Below are 24,101 nucleotides of genomic sequence, written 5' to 3'. Positions count from 1 at the left end.
GATATATTTTGTGCCACCATCATCCAACACCGTTACCGACGTTGATTTGATTCTTAGGGTTCAACGTCCCAAACAATACTGGGGCCATGAGAGACACCGTATATACCGGAGGGCTGCTGGTTAATTGTGACCACCTGGAATTCTTTACCGTGCGCTTAAATCTAAGTACACGGGCGTTTTTGTATTTCGCCCCCGTTGACATGCGGCCGCCGCACCCACGAAACGAACCCGCGACCTCGTGTTCAGCAGCAGAACGCCATATAGCTACTGCGCCACTGCGACGGGACATTATTGACGTCATCAGCATTCCTCGAAAACATTGCTAGTGTGTCGACTTGATGTCTTCCATCCTAATAAGCTATTTTTGGCTTACTTTGGCAATTATCTTGGATGGTTTCTGCAACTATTGTTTTTTTTTTTCTCTCTTTATCCCACACAAGTAGGTCGAAGCACTTCGTCTTCCTCTGTTCATTCATCAGCCACCACTGACGTCGCTGGTGCGCTAGGTGCAGCAAGGGGCACGGGCAGTTTCATACCTGGCGCTAACGGCGGTTTCAATCGGCTCAGCGCGGAAGGCGCCCCCCTGGCCTTCAGAGCGGCGACTGCATAGGACGCAAAGCTGCCGCAGCACCAGCGAGCTGGGCCGAAACAGGTAGTGTTCGCTGGCATGGCGGAGAGCCGTCGCAGTGCTGCCGCTGCTGAAGAACTCGCACAAGGGGCTCGTGCGTCGTGAGCCGCGCCTAAATTTAGTCCCGGGGGCTGCCACCACATCGCCGACTTTCGTCTAGAGGCAGCGAAGAACTGGCGCCATGCAGGGTCGCCGATCGTCGCGTGCACTGCGCGTCGTGCGACTGCAAGAATCACCGCCCGAGGAAGTTGTTCCAGTGAGAGATGGTCGGGGATCATCGCGGGTGCTGCGCGTCATCCCTCATGGCACGAAGACTTCGTCTCGGCAACTTATACGCGTCATCGAAGATTCGCCGTCAGAGTCCTCCGAACACGCCGTGCACATCGTGCAGAAGAGGGCTTCGAAGCCCGCCTCGCAGGTGCGTGCCCGTGGCTCCGGCGGCAGCGTGGAGCGGTCGTCCTCCAACGAGGCAGAGCGGCCGACCGTCCGAGTCTACCGACGGCAGTCCGAGCCTGCGCCTCAAGTTAGCGTGATCACCGAAGGAGAGGGTTCCACAAGTGAGGACGAAAAACGCGTGTACCTGGTCAAGAGAGGCGAGTCCGACACTGAAATAAGAATCAGCGGAGAAAAGAAGCAGTCGGCAACTCAGGCCGTCATCGTGCGCCGGGATTCACCGCCACCAGTGAAGCTGAAGTTATTCAAGGAGGCCGGGTCTACACAACAGACCTTCCACGTGCACCAAAAAGAGCCCCCGCCACCGCCCAGACTGCGAATCATCAAGGAGCCTCCCGATCCCCCTAAGACTTTCCATGTCCATCAGAAAGAACCTCCGGAGCCAGCTCAGCTCCACCTTATCCGGGACCCCGCAGAACCTCCGCAAACGTTCCACGTTCACCAAAAGGAGCCTTCGGCGCCTCCGCAGCTGCACCTTATAAAAGAACCGCCGGGACCACCTCAAACTTTCCATATCCACCAAAAGGAACCGGCCAACCCTCCGCAGCTGCACCTGGTTCGTGAACCAGCGGGTCCAGCACAGACGTTTCATATACACCAGAAGGAACCTGCGGCACCGCCACAAATTCATGTCATAAAACAGCCTTGTCCTCCGTCGATGCCCGTGCACATCATACAGAGGGAGCCTGCGCCACCCCCGGAGATCCATATCATCAAGCAACCTGCACCGCCGCCCCAGACGTTCCACGTAATTCAGAAGGAGCCAGCCCCTCCCCCGCAACTGCACATCGTCAAGCAGGCCGCGCCGGTGCCGCCTCCTGTACACGTCGTGCAAAAGGAACCCGCTCCACCGCCGCAGTTGCACCTCGTCAAGGAGCCACCTCCGCCAGCGCAAACATTCCACGTGCGTCAGAAAGAACCGGCCCCGCCCGCTCAGCTGCACGTCATCAAAGAGCCTGCAGGACCTCCTCAGACCTTCCACGTGCGCCAAAAAGAGCCCGCGTCTCCTCCTGAACTGCACCTCATCAAGGAACCCGCTGGACCCCCTCAGACGTTTCACGTCCACCAACAAGAACCGACGCCACCTCCCGAACTGCATGTCATCAAGGACCCTGCGCCTCCGCCGCAAACAGTCCACTTGCATCAGCAAGAGCCCGCACCCCCTCCGAATGTTCACGTTATCAAGGAACCAGCCCCGCCACCTCAGACCATCCATGTTCACGAGAAGGAACCAGCGCCACCTCCTGAGGTGCACGTCATTAAGGAACCAACTCCAGCCAAACAGACAATTCACGTGCACGAGCAAGAACAATCTACGCCCCCCGAAGTGCACGTCATCAAGGAAGCGGCTCCAGCAACTCAAACAATTCACGTTCGCCAGATGGATTCGGCAGCTACACCTCAAGTGCGCTCCGTCAAGTCGCTGCGATTGCCCATACAAACTGTCCGCGGGCACCAGGAAGACGGGCGGGACTCCCCGCAGTCCATTCACGTGCACCAGCAGGAAAGGCAGAGCTCCGTACGCGCCATTGAGTTGCACCAGCCGGAGGAACGGCAGTCCCACGGGCGCGTCCTCAGAAGCAGGCCGCAGTCGCCGGCACAGTTGGTGCGCCTTCGTCGTGTCCAGTCGTCGTCGTCATCGAGCTCCGTCTGTGAGGTAGACATCGGAGGGGCGGCCACCAGAGTTTTCAGCTTACCACGGCGACCCAGCGTGCGCGCCGCCGAGGTGAGAATCATTTCCATAATGCTCAGCATAATCGCTAACTGGGCGAGTTGTAACAGCTCAAACCAACGGTTGGTCCGTTTTATTTCACTGTACAATGTTCGCTTTGTTAAGTTCCCATTATCATCGTTCATAAAAAAAATGTCGCAGTTTCGTCCGAAAGGCGAAGCATCAATTGCGATAGCAAATTAACAGAGAGCTATTCGGAGTAGGGATAGTAGTTTTATCGGCTACATAAACTTGGCCACATTCGCTTTCTAACTGAATTGATAAGCGTGGTGTCATCGCGCACAAGCAAACATGAATAGATCACACTGAATGACCGCAGACAACGACTGTCAAACGCTGGAAGCAAGCACAGCCGCCGCAGCGGGCGAAGGTTCGTGCGGTCTATCGCTTCAACGGAAACTGAGCGTCAAATGCACAGCGCATACAAAGGTCAAAGCCGTGTGGAGATAAGAGACGGTGCGGGCGACCGCCACCACAGCCAGTACAAGCGTAGTTGTTGGCAGAGTAAAATCTCCCCCCCCCTCTCCCTCCCGCGCTGCCTTCCAGCTTTCTTGCTTTCGCGTGGGAGATTGCGTTGCCAGTTCCCCTTGCGCCCGGTTGCAAGATACGCATCTGGTGCCTTAGCACAGCGCGGCCCGCCTCCCTCCCTCCCATACCCCCACGGCCTTTCGCGCGACGGTCGCGTTTGCTTTCCGCCGTGCGTTCGCTCTCCGTGATAGCGCGCGTCCCCCGCGCGCTTTCACTCGCGCATACGGCGAGCGGCGACGATTTTCTCGCCCTGGAGTCTATACGGAACCTCACGGCGACGACAACGGAGACGCCGACAGCAGAAATCCGGTTGAAGTGTCCATATAATTGCTATCGCAATAAAAACAAAGCTCCCGCCATTTGACAGGGCGCTGTTGCAAGTGCTGAATTAAACAACATACTGTAAGAGCCCGCCACCACCACCAAAATTTTATGCAGAGAATAGAGAGGCAAATATGATTACAGGTTCAGAATCGTTGACTGTTGGGCCAGTTGTTGCATCCTGTTGTGTCGTTGAACTGAATAAGGGCGGAAAGAAACGATGTGGACGGGACCAGATGCTTTTTACATATTTACAGGTTCTTTACTATGGTTGAGCGGCGTGCAGGGTGGTGGGCGAAGTCCGCCATATCCGTCTGCTTCGTCGTCTTCGGTGCTGTCCTTCTGTTGCAGCGCCCTGTGACAATATGCTCAACGAACTAAGCATTAAAAAAAAGTTCCGGCAGCACCCATCTCACAGTAACTGCCGGCAGTAAGGCGATTAGCATTGCAGCAATGTAGCAATACAAGGATATTGGCACCACCGAAACGCGTCATGTATCAGGCGTGCACTCCAGCGGGACTTCTCACTCGCGCCTTCCTGTGGGCACGCTGCGGTATCAAGCGGCGCCGCCGTGCAGCACACAGGTGGCCTCCGAAATGCAAGGCGCGCCGGTGAGACCGAACGTGAAGAACCGCGTCATGTGTGAGGCGCGTACCGCAGCCGAGCTCCTCTCTCGCGCTTCCCTATGTACACGCTGCGCCATCTAGCGACGCTGCCGAAAAGTCCGCGCGTGGACTCCGAGATCCGTGGCGCGCCCGTGCACGCGAACGCCGAGAATTCTTCCCGCGCTGGCTGCATACCCAAAGCTGCATAGCACATACCCACTGACCCAAGTTGTCGTGAAATAGGTTCATTGAAGAGCGGCAATTTTCCAGTACATTCGTGGCGAAGCTCGCTGAAGCACTGGCGTGAATTAGGTAATTGAAAAGTGCCATATACCCAGTGAATTCGTGGCGCAACTCTCGATATAGCGTCGGGTGGCTGTGCTTGAAGAAGCCGTGTCACCTGCGTTCGATACCACCCTACACGGGAGAAATTTCAAACGTTTCTGTTTTTATTAAAGAGATCGGGGAAAATGATTAGATACCCCGATGGTCCGAGAGCGAAAGTGCGTGAGGTAGCCCAAGAATTCTAGAAGGGCACTGGTTTAGGCTAGTTGGTAACAATTCATGATAAACGTTATTTGCGCATGTGGCTGTCGATCCCTAGCCCGGGCGTAGCCAGGGGGGGGGGGCGTAGCCCGAGGGGGGGGCGTAGCCCGAACAACATTTCTGGCTACGCCACTGATCCCTAGTACTGGTTTCAAGTGGTGAGCAAATAACATGTATCAGGAGAACGTTGGTCGTATTCAAAAAGGCGATATCATCGCCTTGCCATTCTTTCCTTTTTCTTTTTTTCTTCGTACAAAGTCAGTTCGGAATCCGTAAGAATGACATCAGTCGCCCTGAAACAAGAAATGTAACTTAGTATAGCGTACCTGGTGGGACCAGTTATAATGGTTTCATCATTTTTGTGTGAAGCACGAACATTTAACGGAGACACAAAAACAAGAATACTCGAGGACGATCGCTACTGAAGAAAGGCCGCCCAAAGAACTGAAAATTCTTCGTTATTTTTTTTTCTAGCTGATGAACACTACCTTTGTATGATGTAGCCTGCTACTGTTGCCACAATTGTACTAACCCCAATTTGTTTTCTGTTAAGAGGTCACCCTGAAAATTTTTAACTCCGGGATCTCCGATTGTGCATTTATTCTTCCTTATATTTTACCTGTACTACTGAAGAAAATAAACTAAACTTCAACGAAAATGTAACTCAATCCTCGTGTCTTCTTCTTTGTTTCCGTTAAACCTTCGCGCTTCACACAAAAACGATGAAACGAGAAAGTTGCACATTCTCATACTGGAGGACAATTCATTCATCCTCAACATGGCAGCAATTAACCCATGCAGCTTACGTGTCAATACCTTGCAAACGTTACATTCCAACGGAATAACCTAAAGACAGCGATTTGTCCGCAAAGATGGAAGGTCGCGAATGGAAGCACACTGAAGACTTGCATCTAATATCGTTTGCCAACCCCGTAACTTGATATTGTTTTAGCCAATATTAAAAACCAGTTTCAACGCCAGCCAATTGTGATAGCAAATATGCTATTAGCAAAAGATGATGTCAACGACAAACGAATCTCATGAACGAGATGTTCTGTGCGCTGGGTCGAATTCGCAAAGCCTGCTTGCCATCTGTAAGACCTGTTTGTCATTGGCCGGCTGCATTTGATAATGCTACAAGCACTGTGTATCAATAGCAAGTGTCTGTTTTTAGGAACCCCGTTAGCGGGGTTTAGGAACCCCAATAATCGCTTTCTGCATACGGGGGCGAATTCACAAAGCTTCGCTTTCGTAAGTGCGGTTTGCCATTGGTCGGCGATTTTCGATAATAAGTTAAACATAACAATTAACAGCTGTGACATCTGATCTTACCAACACTTAAAGCATATCAACACTTTCGTGAATACGGACCCGGATCAATGATCAGTATTTCAAAAATTCAGTCGGTCACGCGGTCACGTGAGCAGCGCGACGGATTGCTCGTAGAGCGGCGTGAATACCTCTTCGCAGTTTTTTCTCTGAGCAGTTAGAACAGCTACGGTGTCTGTCAACGTGTTCCTTGCTGTGTGCACATCGACGCACTCCTTATAGAGGCGAATGGGAGCGTGTGTGCCAATAGTAGAGGCAAACTGTCGCTATTATAAACTCGCCATCGCCAACAGCGACGCGGGGCGGATCCTCGCTTTTGCAGCATTTTGCAGTTCTCTCTAGTTGGCGACGGCATCGAGAGCTTTAGCCACGAAGACAAGTGAGTCTAGAAACTGGATGACAATGTTACATCGTTCGACCCATGTTGTCTCGCAAAGGCCTTTAAGCTGGTGGCCAAGTATGTTTTACAGCGAAGCTGTTATCCTCTAGTTGGTCGGTATTTTTCGTGTGCGCGTGCGCGGCTCTCGCTCACACAAAAATGTGGCCCGATTCCGGAGATAGTGCAAAGAAGCGCGAAGCGCACAGTGTGCTGCTTCTACCAGAGGCATCACATGACGTCATCAGGTGACATCATCACTTAACGAAGACGTCATCACGTGACGTCACGTTTGACGTTATGACGTCATCAGATTACGCCAGCGGGCAATATCGTCACGTGACGATGCCGTTATTCTCGTATACTCGAATTGCAATCCGAAGCTATGTCTGCAACTTGCGTGTAAGTCGTACTTTACGAATTTTCTGACGCGAATTACTTTAAGAAATTCAATTAGTTCAATAACGCACTTACGCTAATTGGCACAGGGCCTAGGAGAATGAGGATGTATGCTGCACTTCCGCACAAGTGCGCGGGTGACGTACATGCGTGTGCGCACGATGTATCTGTCGTTGATACGTGGGCACAGTGTGTGCCGCGACCGTAATCGACATTACGGCAAACACTGTCCATAAACCGTACCTCCACCCAGCGGCCGCGGCCACTCGGACAGATTTCAAGCGGCAGCTGGAAAAGCGCTTTGTCTTTGAGTTTCCGCGTAACAAATGCGTTTTCTCGTAAATTCGAATTACAATCCGAAGCTATCATGTCTGCAGCTTGTGTGTAAGTCTTACTGAAGCTAAACATTTCGACAGAACTACCTGTCTGGTTGGGAAAATTTAATAAGGCTTAGAGGGCAACTCCAACCAAATAAGGGGATTTATTAGCCCGACGTTTCGTGCTGTACGAATTCTCCGACGCAATTTACATCGAAAAATAGAATTAGTCCAATAAGGCACTTACGCTTGGCGGAGGGCATATAGGAGAGTGAGCATGTATGCTGCACTTCCGCACATGTGCGTGCGCGCGTCACGTACGTTGCTTGCGGTGGTGGTGCGCTTGTCTAACGTCCGCAACAGCTTCGCTGTACGTACATCCACTTTCACAGGGTGGAAAGGAGGCGGATTTTTTTTTTTTTCAGTACAATATTTCGTTTTGGTGACGCGGTGAAGAAGGAAATTATCTCCTTCATAATCGCTGCTGCGTTCCTGGCGGCTTAGAACGCGCGATAACTTGTATAAAGACAAGTTGAGTGCGTGGTGAAAGCACTGGGAGTGAACTGCGTTTGGGGCACACCGTTCAACTTCGGACACGGCACCACATAGCTCCGACACCATGACGCTGCAGCCATCTGTCGCTATGGCAACGCACCTGCCGAGGCCGAGTTCTAGGCCCTTCAGCATTTTTCAAACTTGTTCACCGAGTACTCTACCTGTCAGGATGGGCTCAGTCACGTTGGCGTCGACAGCATCGCTGTCACTGCGCGGGTAGACGAAGTCTTCTTGTACCACGTTCTTGTGTACGTACCGCCGGAGAAGACTTGACTGCGACGTGTGAGATACATCGGTTGTTTCATCAAACGTGATGCTGTAGACGCGTGACTCGTGCACCCATGAATAAGTGTAACAAGAACCTATAGTCTCCACATCACTTGGCGAGTTCGTTCTTGGCCGTCTTGCTGATGCAAGAGGCTCGGGATGATGTGCTGACAAGGTGCTTCTGAAGTTCAGTGTCACCGCTAGATACTCGAAAACGCAGAATCTCGCGGAAATTGCCAAGCTTATTCGAAATAAATGAAACCTCATTTGACCGCTCAAGTGTTCCGTCGTCTCGTGGTCCACAAAACGGTATACTTTGACGCCCTAGAAAGATGGTCGACTTTATGATTGGGAACAGGCAGTTTTGCTTGTCGTTCACTTGATGTAGACGCTGAATACAGGTATGGTTGGCCACATATTTTTCGGGTGCGCGGGCACTTGCGAGAAAGTCCTTCCCGGCCTGCATTACTTCTCTGTGGTACTTGTTTGCTTCATGTACAGGAAGATCATTGTCTCTTCCCAGCAGTTTTCGCAAAGGACGTGAGTGGCTTGGTGACTAGTTTTTGAAGGGGGCATATTTCTGGTAGCCTCCCGTTGTACCTGTTATGAAAAAAGCGCAATAGTTGTAGTACAGGCTCCTGCGAGAACCGGAGAGGTCAAGCCACTTGAACTTAGTTTAAGTGCGACTGATTTACGTATCACTTCTCATCCTTACCGTTTTTTCTGTGAACTAAGTATGGAAAACTGTTATCCAGAGGGCACCATGCAGTCCGCTTCCAACAAATACCGCTTAAAGGGGCCCTGAACCACTTTTTATCAAAGTGGAGAAATACATTTTAAGTCAAAATAGGCTATTTCAGAATCACTTTGCCGCAAAAAGTACTTCAATGCGTTCAGCAGAAGCGGAGTTATTGGCAATCAAACACGGCCTCCGCTGGGCTCCCCTTCCTCCTTCAATGTCTTGCACTGCGAAGGCTACGGCGGAGTGGCGCGGGGCCACAACGCTCCGCCTCCAAAACGTCACCATGGCGCGCAGTTCAAATGTACTTTTGGACTCCGATTTTGGAGCATACGAAGTGCTAAATGTAAGCCAAACGCGGTTGTCCCCAGCGAGCCGCGGTGCGCTTAGGCACTGGACTCGTGGCGGCCGGTGTAACCGACCGCAGCGACCAATAGCAGCCGTGTATTGGGGTGTGATTTATTATTAAATAAAGTACGTAGAAAAGAGCGAAAGAGTGAGAATCATGGGGTCTTTTGAAACGAGAACGTTTGAGAAAAAGGCGACTTCGCGTTCCGCTTGCGAGCTCCACGAACCGCGTAGGACAGCCGAACTTGGCTGAGATGTTCACAACAGCGTATGCTACCCGCGGACTATGTTATTTCACCAAGCGCGAGGGGTGGTTCCAGGCCCCTTTAATGTAGTCATCGACTTGTCCGCCAACAAACTTTCCGATGTAGCGTTGTGCTGGCACTAACGAAGTGACGGACGTCCTTCACATCGTCTTCAAACATGGTCTAATTAGACGATGTTTACGTTTAGGACTTCGAAATAAATAAATAAATCCAATCAGTCGAGCGACTTGGTGGCGCGTGCTTGAACAAGAGCAATAATATACTATATCAAAGTGAACAGCCTTGCGCTTTAAATGACTTCGAAATGGAGGGCTCCGGCTTAAGATTTACCAACTGAGATTCATTATCGGTAGTATACCGATTCTTTCACTCCCGCTGGAAATCAGCAGCGGCAGCCGGGAATCCAGAGCAATTAAATGCCCTAGTGCGCAGAAGCAGATCGGCTCTCTGATACGGGCGACCTTCTAGGCACGGTCGGGGGTAGCACCTTCCGTGAAACGTCGTTGAACCTTCGGTTGTAAACGCAGGTACGGCTCGTCAGGGCGGACGACGACGACAACGACGCGGTGGTGTACCTGCGGGATCGCGCCGAGGAGCAGTCGTCGGACACAGATGTGCGCGTGCTGACCGCCGCTACAGGAGGCGGCGACGACGAGGACGACTACGAGGGACAGGTGCAGACCATACGGATTGTCAGGGAGCAGTCAGCGCGCCCTTCCAGCCGCAGCATACGGGTCGTCGACGCCCGGCCGCAGAGTCCCACCGGGAGGTCCCGCGCAGGACGGTCCCGGTCCGTGCCGCGCGTTAGGAGGCGCTAGAGAGCGCTGAGGAGTAAAAAATTATTCCGCCTTTGCTTCCACGTCTGTCTTCCATGCGTGCCATGCGTTCGTTTGCCCAGTAGTTCCTCGTCACTCCATTCGATTGTCGTTCCGAAGCGGTCGTGCGCACAGCCGGCTCCGACTCTTTACATGCCTTACGCTAAACCAGGGGTCAGATCAGCCAAGCAGATCGTTCACAAGAACTGTTTGCGATTGGCCCGATGCTTTTCCATTTGATCTCTTTATCACGACTGACTGACGCCTGTTTTTGCGAGCCGCTCCCATGCACGAACTGCTTTGCGAACACGAGCCCAGGGGCCGGATTCAAAAAGTGTTTCGATCGTAAGATTATTTTATCACTCATATACCACCCTGCCATAAATGTTTGGGGAACGTCTGCTATTACAAACTGTCCTATAGCATACAAACTATTTTGTGATGTCGGCCTCAGAATTCAAAGTGGCACCATGACTGTATCAGTGCTGGTAACCACTTTTTTAATACGAAGCATTTATAGGATCACTCCCGGGTTTTGTTATGTCGTCGTCGTTCGTCCGGGGGTGTCCTCAATCGCAGCCTCCACGCCGCGCCCGCAAGGCCAATAGCAGGCAGGTATTCCAGAGTGACGTAAATTGTATCTAATTGTATCGTAAATTCTCCTTGTATCTCCATCGTACGCATTAGGACAGGTGATGCCTCTGTAGTTAAGCGCCACCCGTGCGTGTTTGTCCAGAAGGGAGCGTGTTCGTTCTCACCGCGCTGATGTATGTACGTGTCATGCGTTGTAATCTATCCGGGCCACGGCGGCCGCATTTCGATGGGGGCGAAATGCGAAAACACCCGTGTACTTAGGTTTAGGTGCACGTTAAAGAACCCCAGGTGGTCCAAATTTCCGGAGTACCCCACTACGGCATGCCTCATAATCAGAACTGGTTTTGGCACGTAAAACCCCATAATTTTAATTTTAATGCGTTTTAATCGAGATGACGTTACGTGCTCTACTACACATGCCGTTACAGCTGCGGCATTACAGCTGTAACGGTTGTGATTAGTCGTTGCAGCTGTGGCGATGTTCCAAAAGATGCTATTAATTTTGTTTTGTTGTATTGCTATTTGCTATACACGTATGCAAATCCTGAATGTATAGACTTGCTATTATAATTAATGTAAAGACGTAGGCAGCAGTCAAGAGGACTTTTTTATGTATTGTGTATAATCGTCGTACTATGATCGCCCATCTTCAATGTCTTCGACACGCAAGTTATATGACAAGTCCATTCGAAACTTGGCATCACCATCTGCGGCTATTGTCCTTGTATATCCTGGGGTGATACGGCAGTACACTAGCTGCTCACAGCGCAGGCCTCCACGCACCGTTCCGGTCCTTATAATCGACTGTATTGCCGTACAATTGCCGCTTCCAAGTCCCTGCTACCATGTAAGCAACTGTGAATGCACACTTCAAGCCCTCGAGTCCCTTTCGCACAAAAAATTAATTTCCTGGTTCCATTACACGACACTTGGTGATGTCCCTGGCGTCAAAGCCCTTTTGTACTGATAGCATTTTCCCCGTTGTTTCTCCGCTCTCGACCGCTCGGCGACCTTTAAATGATGACCGGCTGATAATCAAAGGCTGCTGTAACCTGCAGCAAAATGGGAGCTGCCACATAAATCACCTGTATATGAATTGTGGTGTTCGACGGGCGGTCTCTAGAGAGCTCCTACAAAATCACTTAAATACACTAGAAACAAACGTTGACATTGAGACAGACGCATCGTAACGTAGTGAACATGAGGAAAGGTCAGGCATGGGAATATTTTGTTCCGCACTCGACTGGTCTTTTTTCATTAAGGTTGCCGGACTTTGTGCCAATCTTTATTGATATATTTGTTACGGCGCAACCAAGAGTGGCGCCAAAGTCAGAAGACGACGATTTGACGTACCCGCCGTGGTTGCTCAGTGGTTACGGTGTTGGGCTGCTGAGCACAAGGTCGCGAGGATCGAATCCCGGCCACGGCGCGCCCGCACTTTGACGGGGGGCGAAATGCGGAAAACACCCGTTTACTTTGATTTAGGTGCACGTTAAAGAAGCCCAGGTGGTCCAAATTAGTGGGCTTTTTCACGCTCGGAAAAACACATTTATGTAGCACGTATTGAGCAACAGAAAGCTGTATCGGGAGTTTTTCATGTTGCTCTACAATTTTCACATTCACACTTTGATAATTATAGGACAGTACTTCTAGAGTTAGCTAATTAATTACAATTACGTAATTAAATCTCAGTAACGAAAAAATTACTGGCGGCTACTCCACGGTACTGGAAACAATACGCACTAGGTTTGCTTCGCGTAACGCCGTTCCTCTTTTTTTTTTTAATCGTGCTGCGTGATAGCTGGGACACCCTAGCTGTATATGGCTGAGTTTATGGCAGTAATTGTAGCTCTGCGTAAATTAAACCATTCCACTGCAGTTACGATCTGTGTGACCCCTCCACGCTAGCCTTGCTCTCCGGCATGAACGGAGGGTCGGAGCGAGACGCAGCTGGCGTCGGCGGCGCGCATAGCTGGCGTGAGCTGCACACCAACATCGCCCGTCGTCATCAACAACTCTCGCCACCTACCATATCAGCAGCATCACCGCCGCATCCATCCAAGAAATCACCGAAACCTCCACCATTGCCTGCCAACGACTACAAAATCATTGTCAGGATCCGGGGCGGTCTCGACTGCAGCAAAATTCACTCCTGCGTCCTACGCCAGATCATCCTCAAGGCGGCCGGCCTACCAATCAACGAGCACACTGCTCAAGACCAACTTCGCGTCAACGAAATCAGCAATACTATCCTAGTGAGCACTCCGAATATGGACCGGGCCGACTCTTACAATACCATCCGCACCCTCAACTTCAACGGAACCACCTACGAGGTGGCCACCCACGTAGCTGACCCCTCGGACACCTGTCGCGGCGTCATCCTCCTACCCACCGACTCACCCGAGCAAGCCATCCTCCCCACCCTCATAGCTACAATCCTGACCTCACAGTAGGATCCGCCAGGCGATTGGGCAACACCGAGTCCATCCTGATTACCTTCCAAGGGAAGCGCGTCCCCTACTACATCAACTACGAGGGTTGTGCCCTCCGCTGTATCCCTTACCGGCAGAAGATCGAGGCTTGCACTCGCTGCCGCAAAGTCGGCCATCGCCAGGAAGTGTGCCCGTTCTCCACAGACACACGCTGCCCGAATTGTGGAACCCTCGACCCCTCCATGGACCACGACTGCAAACCGGTGTGCATCGTCTGTAACGGTGCACACCCTACGGGCTCCCAGCTGTGCAAGCAGCGCTACAAGCCCCAACAGACTCCCTCCAAGGCAAGGAGCCAACAAGCACCCTCATTCCCGGCCATAGATGCTGCCCAAGCCCGCGCCAGGAGCAGCAGCAAGACCCCAGGGCCACACTCTACCTCCCAGGGCGAAGCCTGGCCCGCCCTACAACCACCACCGCCGCCTCTCTCAAAGCAAGCAACACCCCAACCCCAGGTAAGCTGGGCTAGGGTAGCCTCCACCTGCTCCTCGCCATCTCAGCCCTCCAATCTCGAAACATCTCTCCTTCGAGAGAACGCCACTCTCAAGGAGGAGATTCGCCAGCTAAAACTGTCACTTCAGTCCACCCAGCCGCCCTCCCCCTCCCAACCTTATACTCTCCCATCATCGCAACCTCTCACACCATCACTCCCATCACCTACCCCTACGTCCAACAAACCACCCTCTCCCATGGATGTTGCTCCTGAATCTCGGCCACCTACGACACCCTCTCCCCCCAACAAACGCAAAACCCCCGATACGCCGCGCACAGAAGATCGCCTAGACGATACCCTCCTTGGGTTTAAAAATAGAATAACCACTCTTGAATCCAAAGCCCACCAACTACAAGACTTCATGGCCTTCCAACAAAGCTGCACCGCGCAATTTGTCGCCCTTAATGACAATCTCGACCGCTTTCTTGAGCCCGTTATGGCACAACTAGCCACTCTCACCCAAGCCATCACTCCACCCCCAACTAACTCCCCACCCGCACTCCCGAGTGATGGTGAGTAGTCCTGCCCGCTCCGAACTCGTAGTCTGGCAATGGAACTGCACAGGGTTTGGCCGTAAGAAAGCCAGCTTTCAGCAGTACATTGCCAGCTGCAACAATCCGCCTGCCGTCATCGCCTTACAGGAAACCCATGGAACCGTGCAATTCCCTAGTTACAATATCATGCAAGCAAAATGCAACACCAAACCTAATACAGCCGTACTCATACTTAAACATCTGACCGCCACCCACTCTAAATTCGAAGATATTGACATAGAGCACGACTTTATCGAAATTCTTCCTCCCAAAATTCGCACTCCGGCGTTATACATTCTGAACGTTTACAGTCGCCCTATAGACAAACATCACAAATTCGACAGACTATTCGCTCATGCCCTCTCCGCTGCCGGTAAACACCCCCTCTTAATTCTAGGAGACTTTAATGCCCCTAAACAATTATGGGGTCATTCCAGCAGTACACCCAAGGGCAGAGCCCTCTGGGCACACATACAAAATCACCGCCTTACACTCCATCACGACACTGACATACCCACACGACTTGGTAACAGCGTTTCCAGGGATACTTCCCCCGACCTAACACTCACACACAGAATCCAGCACACCAACTGGACTAACTTACAAATCAACCTCGGCAGCAATCATTACATCATCCAAACAACCTTACTGTTCCGCCACAAAGTCCTCGCACCAAAGCCCCTCAATCTCACTAAATGGGACCAGTTCCGTGATGCAAGGCAAATGTCCGCCCCTGCCGACATTGCCGACATCACGGAATGGGTCCAACAACTCCACGCCGATACACAGGCACACACCACAACCCTCCCTCTCGACACACCGCTCCCCACAGTCGATGCCAGGCTCCTACACATGTGGGAAGCCAAGGCATCTCTCCTGAAACGCTGGAAAAAGCGCCGCCACAATCGAAGCTTGAGACTTAGAATTGCTCAGCTCAATCTCCAAATTCAAACATATGCCACCCAGCTGACTAACCAACAGTGGAGCCAAATATGCGATAGCATATTTGCATGCACAGTCAGCTTGGTAGTAAGCGGATTTGGCAACTATTACGACACCTCATAGATCCCACCACCTCACGCACACAACACAACCATCATATAAGCAAACTCTTACACGCTCACAAAGACAACTTAAAGGGACTCTTTGTTGAGCTTCGAGAAAAACACCTTCCCCCCGCACGTCGTTTCTCCATTCCCCACTACATCGGCATACCTAATCCGGACCTTGCTACACCGATCACAGAAGCCGAGGTGCGCCACGCGTTGGCTAACCTCCGCACGACCTCCGCTCCTGGCCCCGACCAGATAAACAACAAAATTCTCCGAAATCTGGACGACAATTCTGTCAAGGCACTCACAACATACTTCAACCACTGCTTCGACACTGGCACCCTTCCATCCTCGTGGAAGGATGCCAAAGTCATCTTTATTCCCAAACCCCACAAACCCGTAAACACGTCAAACCTCCGACCAATCTCACTCACCTCATGCATTGGCAAAACTTTCGAACACATTATCCTCAACCGCCTCAATAAATATATTGAGGACAACAACCTCTTTCCACCAGAGATGGTGGGATTCCGCCGCTCCCTGTCGTGCCAGGACGTTATGCTTCGCTTGAAGCACAACATCTTGACACCCAACCCTACTCACGACACACAAGCAATTCTGGGTCTTGACCTTCATGGCACATTTAATGTGGATCATTGCGTCATACTTCGGGAGCTAAACCTTCTTGGGGTAGGCGAAAGGATCCACAATTACATTGCCGCATTCCTCTCCAACCGCACCGCGACAATATTTATTGGCGCGGAGCAATCCCCTACCTATCACCTTGGGAGCTTTGGCACGCCCCAGGGGTCCGTGCTATCTCCCCTGCTCTTCAATTTCGCCATGCTCCACCTTGCACGCTCCCTTAAGACCATCCCAGGGCTGAACTTCTCCCTATACGCGGACGACATCACCCTCTGGGTCACAGGTGGCTCAGACGGTGAGATTCAAGACGTACTGCAGGCCGCCGCCAATAAGGTCATAGCGGGACACATGGGTCTCGTCTGTTCCCCCGAGAAATCTGAAATCCTTCTCCTTCCTGCCCACACCGGCAACCGTAGACACACTCCCGACATCCACATCCTCCTCGGCAACAAACATGTCCCCAGGGTAGACAAGCTCAGGGTTCTCGGTCTGCATATTCAGAGCAATCGACACAACACGCCCACCCTCCAGACACTCCAATCCACCGTCGACAACACTCTCAGACTGCTCGGCCGCGTGTCCAACCGACACGGCGGTCTGCGGGAAAATGATCTTCTCCGACTAATACACGCCTTTGTCATCACAAAGGTAACTTACACACTCCGATACTTACACTTTCTCAGAAAGGAGACTGACAAGGTCAACACCCTCCTTCGCAAAATCTATAAATTCGCCCTAGGCCTCCCACTACGCACGTCCACAGAACGGCTCATGCAGACCGGTACCTTCAACACACTCAACGAGCTCGTCGAAGCCCATCTCACCTCCCAACAAACCCGCCTTTCCAAATCGAAAACCGGACAACACATTCTCAACTCCTTAGGCATTTCTCCACCATCTCTCACTCACCCCAAACACACCATTCCACACCACATTTTCGAATTTACACATCCCACCACTCCCTAAAAACATGCACCCTATACATCACATCCCCCGCAGGAGGCAAAGGGCCAAGGCCCTACACAGAAAATTCTCCAATTCAACCGACGTGCTCTATGTTGACACCGCCGAATATAGCACTGGCTTCAAATATGCCCTCTCAGTAATAAATTTGCACGGCCAGTTAGCTACGGCCGCCTCTGTCTATGCTTCTTCTCCGGAGGAGGCGGCCATAGCCCTGGCTTTCACTATTCCAAATTCCTCCATCATTGTCAGCGACTCAAAAACAGCCATCAGCAATTTCGGAGCGGGCAGGGTGTCAAGGCAAGCCCTTTCCCTAACCCTCTCTCGCCCTCCCACACAAGACATAGGCCTGATTTGGACCCCAGCACACGCGGGTCTCGCCGGCAACGAGGTGGCTCACGCCAGCGCCCGAGGATTAACGGACCGGGCGCGGGCATTAGGTGAGTCGCAAATCGTTGCTTTCGAGAGGCCGTTTTTCGCGCGAGATCGCCTTCTCACATTCCACGACATCTGTGCACATTATACACTCGATCGTCTGACATTTCCTCCCTTGGCACGTAATTCTCCACGTAAACGCGAGATCCTCTGGCGGCAGCTACAGACTCGCACCTTTCCCTCCCCTCACTTTCTACACGTCATTCACCCTTCTCTCTACCCTTCCCCGGCCTACCGCTTCTGCTCAGCGGCCACGGCCAATCTCGACCACATAATGTGGGGATGCCCTCAACACTCATTACCCCCTCCCCTTAATAATTTAATTACTAATGAGGAGCAGTGGGGGGCTGCCTTGCGCAGCTCCAGGCCCGACGTTCTGGAGGCCATCCTGGGGTGGGCTGAGAGGGTAGCGGAGGACTACCTCGAGTAGACCCCTTCCCCCCTCTACCCCGCTGCCCCTTTCCTTGTAAAAAGGATAAATAAAGTTGTTACTACTACTACGATCTGTGTGCTCTTCCCTTTTCCGTATAATGATTCGTCCATGCTAAACTCTTTCACTTGCCCGTCTGCAACGTTATAATTAAATTGGAGCAGGGTATCTGTTCATATAGGTTTGTTTTTGAATGAAACTTCGAGACAAAATTATGTAGCCGCATTCCCTCCTTGACCTTTTTATTTACTCGGGTCAGGTTCCAGGTTCTGCCCTCTTTCCTCTTTTGAAATGAAGGAGAGAGGGCCAAGAAAGGGAGGAAAAGGCAGGGAGGTTAGCCAGTGTAAGTAACGCTTGGCTACCATATGCTGGGGAAAAGAGTAAATGGAATAAAAGGTGATAGAAAGAATAAAAGTTCACTGACGATTACGATACCCCCTAATGCGAAATTTGAACCCAGCTGTATACGCGTTTTCATTTCTCAATATATTGGCTGGCGCGGACAATACGGCACGTTGCAAACTGAGAGAAGTGTGGCGCGACTGCCTCGCCAATCGGGAGATCGCGAGAGGCAGCGTGCGGGTGAGGCGTGGGCACAATTCACAGCAGCCGCCGCAGACCTCCGCTCATGCTGCGCTTCGTTTCCATACAGACGATGCGCGCTACTCTGTCGCCATATTGTAGCCATCGTCGCCGCAGATCCCGCCTTGCGCGGCACTACGCTTTTCTTTTCACGCTTTCGCCATACCCTCCTCCTTTGCTTTCCACCTTATGGTCCCGCTGCACCCTCCTCCACTTTCCTCCCGCGCTCTCCTCGCTATTGCCGTCTTTCATCTGCTGCGCTCCGCGTTCGCTTTCATCCTTCGCAGTGCTCGTTCGCTCGGTTCGCATAGTTTCGCCCGTCATTGTCTATTCTGCTAAGTTGAGTATACACCACATCATTCGAAATAGATACTGCCTCTCACTTCCAATAAACTGCAGTAGCATCGCTAGCACACTCTGCGTTGAAACAAACATCAAACTACTGCGCTTCCTGCGTGCGTTCGCAACAAACAGGGAAGAAAAATGGGAGAAAATCAGATTTTAAAAATAATCTTATTTACGCCTGAAGAAAGCTTGCAGAAAGAACGGCTGCTATATACCTTCGAAGTAATACACCATGAAATTATGAACACGGCCTAAATTCAAAACTAATAACGACTATGAAAGCATTGACGGCTCAAAACGACAAATATGGCGCTCGTTTTCATCAAACATGTTCGTATAGCATAGCATTAGTTATGCTTGCTGCTATAATTACATTATCGCTGGCGCTCAACATTATCGCTGGCCTCCTAACAAACGAAAAACACTTGGGCATCGTTACGCGACACCATCTGCGTATATTGATGCAAGCGCGGCAAACAAAATGTGCCTACTATACAAAACATTTGGAAGAAATTGAAATAAAAAAGAACAAGGCACAATCAATCGCTATGGGAAAAGTAAACTTAGTGAACAAAATTGTAACAAAAAGATCATAATTTTTAATTATGATCTTTTTGTTACATTGATTTATTTTAATCATAAAGACCTTTCTACAGGTAAGCTGTTCATTTTCATGCTTGCGTTTAAATTTACAGAATAGGCTCCAAATCGGTAGTATTCGTAGCCTGAGCTAAGGAACCTCATGAATGTGAGACTGCCAGTGCCAGTGAACCATCCCACCGGGTGGCCGAAAATCAGCACCTCGAGGACATCCCACTTCAAGTATCACATTCTTGCCAAGGAGACAACTGCCAGACTGAACTCAGTTGCGACGAAGAACAGCGCTCTACTACGAATACGTTCAGCTGCGCACTGAGTGATGATGACCCTTCGCGACCGTTGCCGTGCGACAACCTTCACACTGACAGGCGCACCAGGCTTATGCGTGGTCAGCCTTGTTTGAACTGCTACCCGCAGAAACAAATGGCGAACGCAACGCGAAAGTTTTGCGTGCGCTGGTACGACCGTACTACGACGAGTTTAACTGGCTGGAACATAGCATAGAAAAAGATGCTGCGTTTTGCTTCTACTGTCACGCTTTTCCGCAGCATAGTTCAGCATGGAAGGGTCATTCAGATACAGCATTCGTCTCCGTGGGCTTCAACAGATGGAAGATAGCCGTAGAGAAGTTCAGTCTTCATGAAAAGTCTGACAGTCACTTAAATAGCACTCTGTGCTGGAACTCTTACAAAAAATGCAAATCTGTAGGTGAACTGCTAGATGAGAATCACGAGATGCGTGCCGTTTTGAGAGAAGAAAAACGAAAAAGAAACCGAGAACTTTTACAGCGTTTTGTTCACGTAATTCTACTCGTGAAGAGTGGCAGGCCCTTTAAACGCCATAACGAAAGCGAGGAAAGTACAGAAAAAAGGTTTGTTCCTGCCTTGCAAGCTCACCTTGATTCTGGACTGAAAAATGCTTTGTACACCAGCAATAGAACGCAGAACGATCTCATTGAGGCACTGCATGCTGCAATGATCCAATCGATTATTCACTGCCTGGAAGGCAAAACTGTCTCTCATATGCGATGAGACTAGTGACTGTGGACACCACGTGTCTGTTGTAATAATGTACTTCAGTAAGGAGAATAACCGGCCCGTAGAAGTGTTCACCGCACTAGAGCGACTTCTTAGTGTTGACAGCAGCTCAATATTCTCGGCACTGGAGCGAGTTTTAGGTGTTCTCAAAATCACGTGGACATCAGTGAACTCAGCTTCGATGGCGCTACTGCCATGTCAGGGCACATTTCAGGGGTGGAAGCCAAATGCAAAGAGAAAAACAACAGAATATTATACGTCCATTGTTACGCTCACTGTTTTAATCTGGCTCTCATCGATACCTGTTTGTCAAGGGCCGAGAACAAAATTCTTTTTGATTTCTTCGACACCTTGCAGCTAGCATACAACTTCATAGAATCTAGCCCAGTGCGTCACGCAATTTTTGAGCATATATCTTCGGCGTTAGGCACAGGTCTAACGACGCTAAAATCTTTGTCCACAACCAGATGGGCTTGCCGGGCAGAAGCCATCAAAGCAGTGCGGGATAACTACTGCGCCTTGGTAGACTCCGTAGAAGAAATCATGAAAAACACGCAGCATTCAGAAACACGAGCAAAAGCAAAAGCACTTCTCGCACAACTGGAAAGCTTCGAGTTTCAATTCTGTATGGAAATAGCCCATCCTGTGCTGCAGATGGTCCTCAAGATTAGCCGCATGCTCCATGACCCAAAAATAAACCTTCTTACTGCGTTCCAGACAGTGAAAAATCTCCAAGAAGCTCTCAAGGAAATGAGGCTGGACGAGAGTGCATTTACAAAGGTGTTTCAAGGTCCCACAGAGATATGCCAGACTCGCGGGATCAGTATTCCTGCTGTGACAGAGGAAAGTGTCTAGACGCGCAAACGTGAACTTCGCCAGTCAGTTTTTTCACGAGACAAAGGAGGAAGAACTCCACGTCAGCGTTTTTTACCCCATGCTTGATGCTTTCGTTGAAGGAATTGAGGCAAGATTCACGCAGGAGACCGTCGTTCTCATATCTGCGATAATGAACATTCTGCGCCTCACTGCCAATGACAAGGAGATAGACGTTGTAACTAAGTATTTTGACATGGAGTCTGACAGCTTGCGGGCTGAGCTCCGCTTACTGAAGGCACAGGTTAGCACAGAGAACATAAAGCTTGGTGACTGTAATGAATGGCTAGACTGGTTGCAACAAAACGGCCTAGGAGCGTTAGTTTATAAGGACTTTTTTTAAAAACCTTAAAAGCTTTGCAGTTGTCCCTGTCACTAGCTGCTCATGCGAGTGGACATTTTCACAGCTCGCCATTGTGAAAACAAAGCTGAGATCAACTATGAGTCATGACCGGCTTCGGTGGCTGCTTTTACCGTTCGTTGAGCAACCGATTGCATTGTCAACAAGTTCCGAGTCAGTCATCGAACAGTTCGCGACAAAATCACGTAGATCTTTGCTTTAGACTTTTCACGATTGGTTAAAAGTACTATATCTCCCACGTGCTACACATTTTTAGTAATCTAGTCAGAAAATATTTTTACCACCACATAACATATCCATTAGTTTGTATAACGTTTGTTGAGCATGACATAATGCGTGCGTGTTATCTTGTGCAAAAAAAGTAATTATAGCCCTTGTTTCTATTACATGTTTCTATCAAGCGCCAGAAAGTAAGATTATCAACTGTACATTTGGATGCTCAGAAGAAAAAAAAAAGCATGTCATAGCGTTTATCTTCAATAATTACTAAATATTGTAACTTGCTGTTTCTCGTATTTTAATTCTGTGGTATATTCTCGTGCTTTTAAGCGTTGCCATTACGTTGTGTAATGGGTGGCATTTTTCGTCCTCTGCATGAACGTTGCAGACGCCATATGACAGCCTTCGCCATGTGTAGGTGCACCCATGAATAAGGGTGCACTCTATGTATACTATATTTTCCATGCTAGCAGAGTCACGTTCAGGCAGTATTTTAAAATAATCTGTGCTGTTAAAGATGGCATATGTGTCTATGTTTCTCTGATTTAGAAAGAATAAAAATTCTTTGTACGCGCGTTGTGTCACTGACGCCTCAGCTACGCAAGGACTGCCTTTCTTTGCGGACGTTTCACAAGAAAGTGAAACCTACTGCTGAACCCCCCCCCCACCCCCCACCTCCCTCCCGCGCCGCCTCCTTTCCTGCGCGCGCGAGATTGAGGCGAGACTGATCCGCCATCGGCGGTTCCCCATGCGCGCGGTCCCGAAATGTGCAATTGCTGTCGGAGAACAACGCCGCCGCTCCCCCCCTGCCTCCCTCCCATCCCCCCACGGTCTTTCACACGACGGAAGACGTGTTTCCTGTCAGCTTCCCTCTTTTGCGTCGGTGAGATTAAGCAGTGATCGCTGTGAGCGCAGGCTCACACTCGCACACTTTCACTTGCACATACAGCATACCACGCACAGCGACAATTTTATCACCCTTGGCTTTTATAGACCTTTTCACAAACCGACGTTTGAGCAGCGCCATTTGCCGACGCGGGCGACGTCTAGCGTCAGAACATGTTATGCCGCCGGTTTGGACTGTGCGCCTTACGAGAGAGCAGGCCGGCCGCACTTCTGTTGTGTGATCTTCGCCGCGCATTATTTCGATTGTTTTCTTCCGTTTCGCTTGTCTTGTGTGGCTTGACTTGTTACATGTTTCACGTGCTCGCGTGAGCGCTCAGTGTGGTGTGCCATGGCAACAGCAAGCCCAGCCAGTGCCAGTGGATGTGGTGTTTCGTCGTCGGTAGCGGCGGCAGCCGTGTCTGCTTCGTCGAGACCTGAAGTGATAATCAGCGGTATATTTCATTGTTATTGCTGGGCACATGTGACTGTATCGTCGATTGAATATGATCACCATTAGGTTTCGCGGTTGAGGGTTGCCTCATTTAGCAAAAGCAGGCGCGTACGTAGCTGTCGGGCAATGCTTAGAACCAGGCGCCGGCGGTCCGACGACGCGTGTCAGTGGTTGGTAGATATGCGGTGGTTACTCCATACGCTTCCGACGCAACTGAACAGCTCAATCATGCAAAATTTATTGGATCTGGTGCGGTGCAGTGTGCTTATAACCAAATGTCAAAACATAAGCGTGGCGATTGAGCAGCGCGGTACCTGCAGCGAACCGACGCGCGACAGTGATCACAGATGCCAGCGCAACTGATACAGCCCAGGTGCTAGATTTTTATTTTTAGTATTTAGTAGTTATTTATTTATACATACTGCCAATCCCAATAGGGATTATAACAGGACTTGTTATAAAGAGATATTTGTTTACCTGTTTTTTACGTTTGTTTACCTGGAATAGCTTTTCTTTCGAATGTCTAAATTTGGAACAAGCTTCGCTCACGGTGAACCTTAACGTAGATCGTGCGCGAAGTTTGTGTTGAAGATACGGCGTACGGAAGGAATTGTTCATGTGCGTTATCTCTGAAGCGAAATAAGCCAATAATATTGCAGCGTTAGGGCCATCTCTGCTCTTTCTCTAGTTTCTGTGCAATGTTCATAATAAAGTAATGTCGAGTCTCAACAATTGTCGAATAAATACATATGCATATGAGTGTAAACCACTACTGACCGTGAGTGAAAAGCGCTTAGTGGTCAGCGAAGCGGTCACTGCACGCACGTAAGTATTTCACTTGATCGACTGTGCGAATAATTTATTTTTTTCGTTACTGTTATTCTTG

At 50.4% G+C, this 24,101-nt stretch overlaps 1 protein-coding gene across 1 annotated transcript; it reads left to right on the top strand.

Moving 5' to 3' along the window:
- The first annotated feature begins 508 nt into the window (after positions 1–508).
- LOC119437704 (uncharacterized) lies at positions 509–10,232 on the top strand. Its single transcript, XM_037704688.2, has 2 exons — positions 509–2,807; positions 9,938–10,232. Exons 1-2 carry the CDS (start codon positions 810–812, stop codon positions 10,226–10,228), a joined length of 2,289 nt encoding a protein of 762 aa, XP_037560616.1. The 5' UTR covers positions 509–809; the 3' UTR covers positions 10,229–10,232.
- The last annotated feature ends 13,869 nt before the right edge of the window (positions 10,233–24,101 follow it).

Source organism: Dermacentor silvarum, chromosome 1 (assembly GCF_013339745.2).
Source record: "Dermacentor silvarum isolate Dsil-2018 chromosome 1, BIME_Dsil_1.4, whole genome shotgun sequence".
NCBI lineage: Eukaryota > Metazoa > Arthropoda > Arachnida > Ixodida > Ixodidae > Dermacentor > Dermacentor silvarum.
The sequence above is the reverse complement of the archived record's forward strand: the minus strand, read 5'-3'. Positions and strand labels throughout refer to the sequence as shown.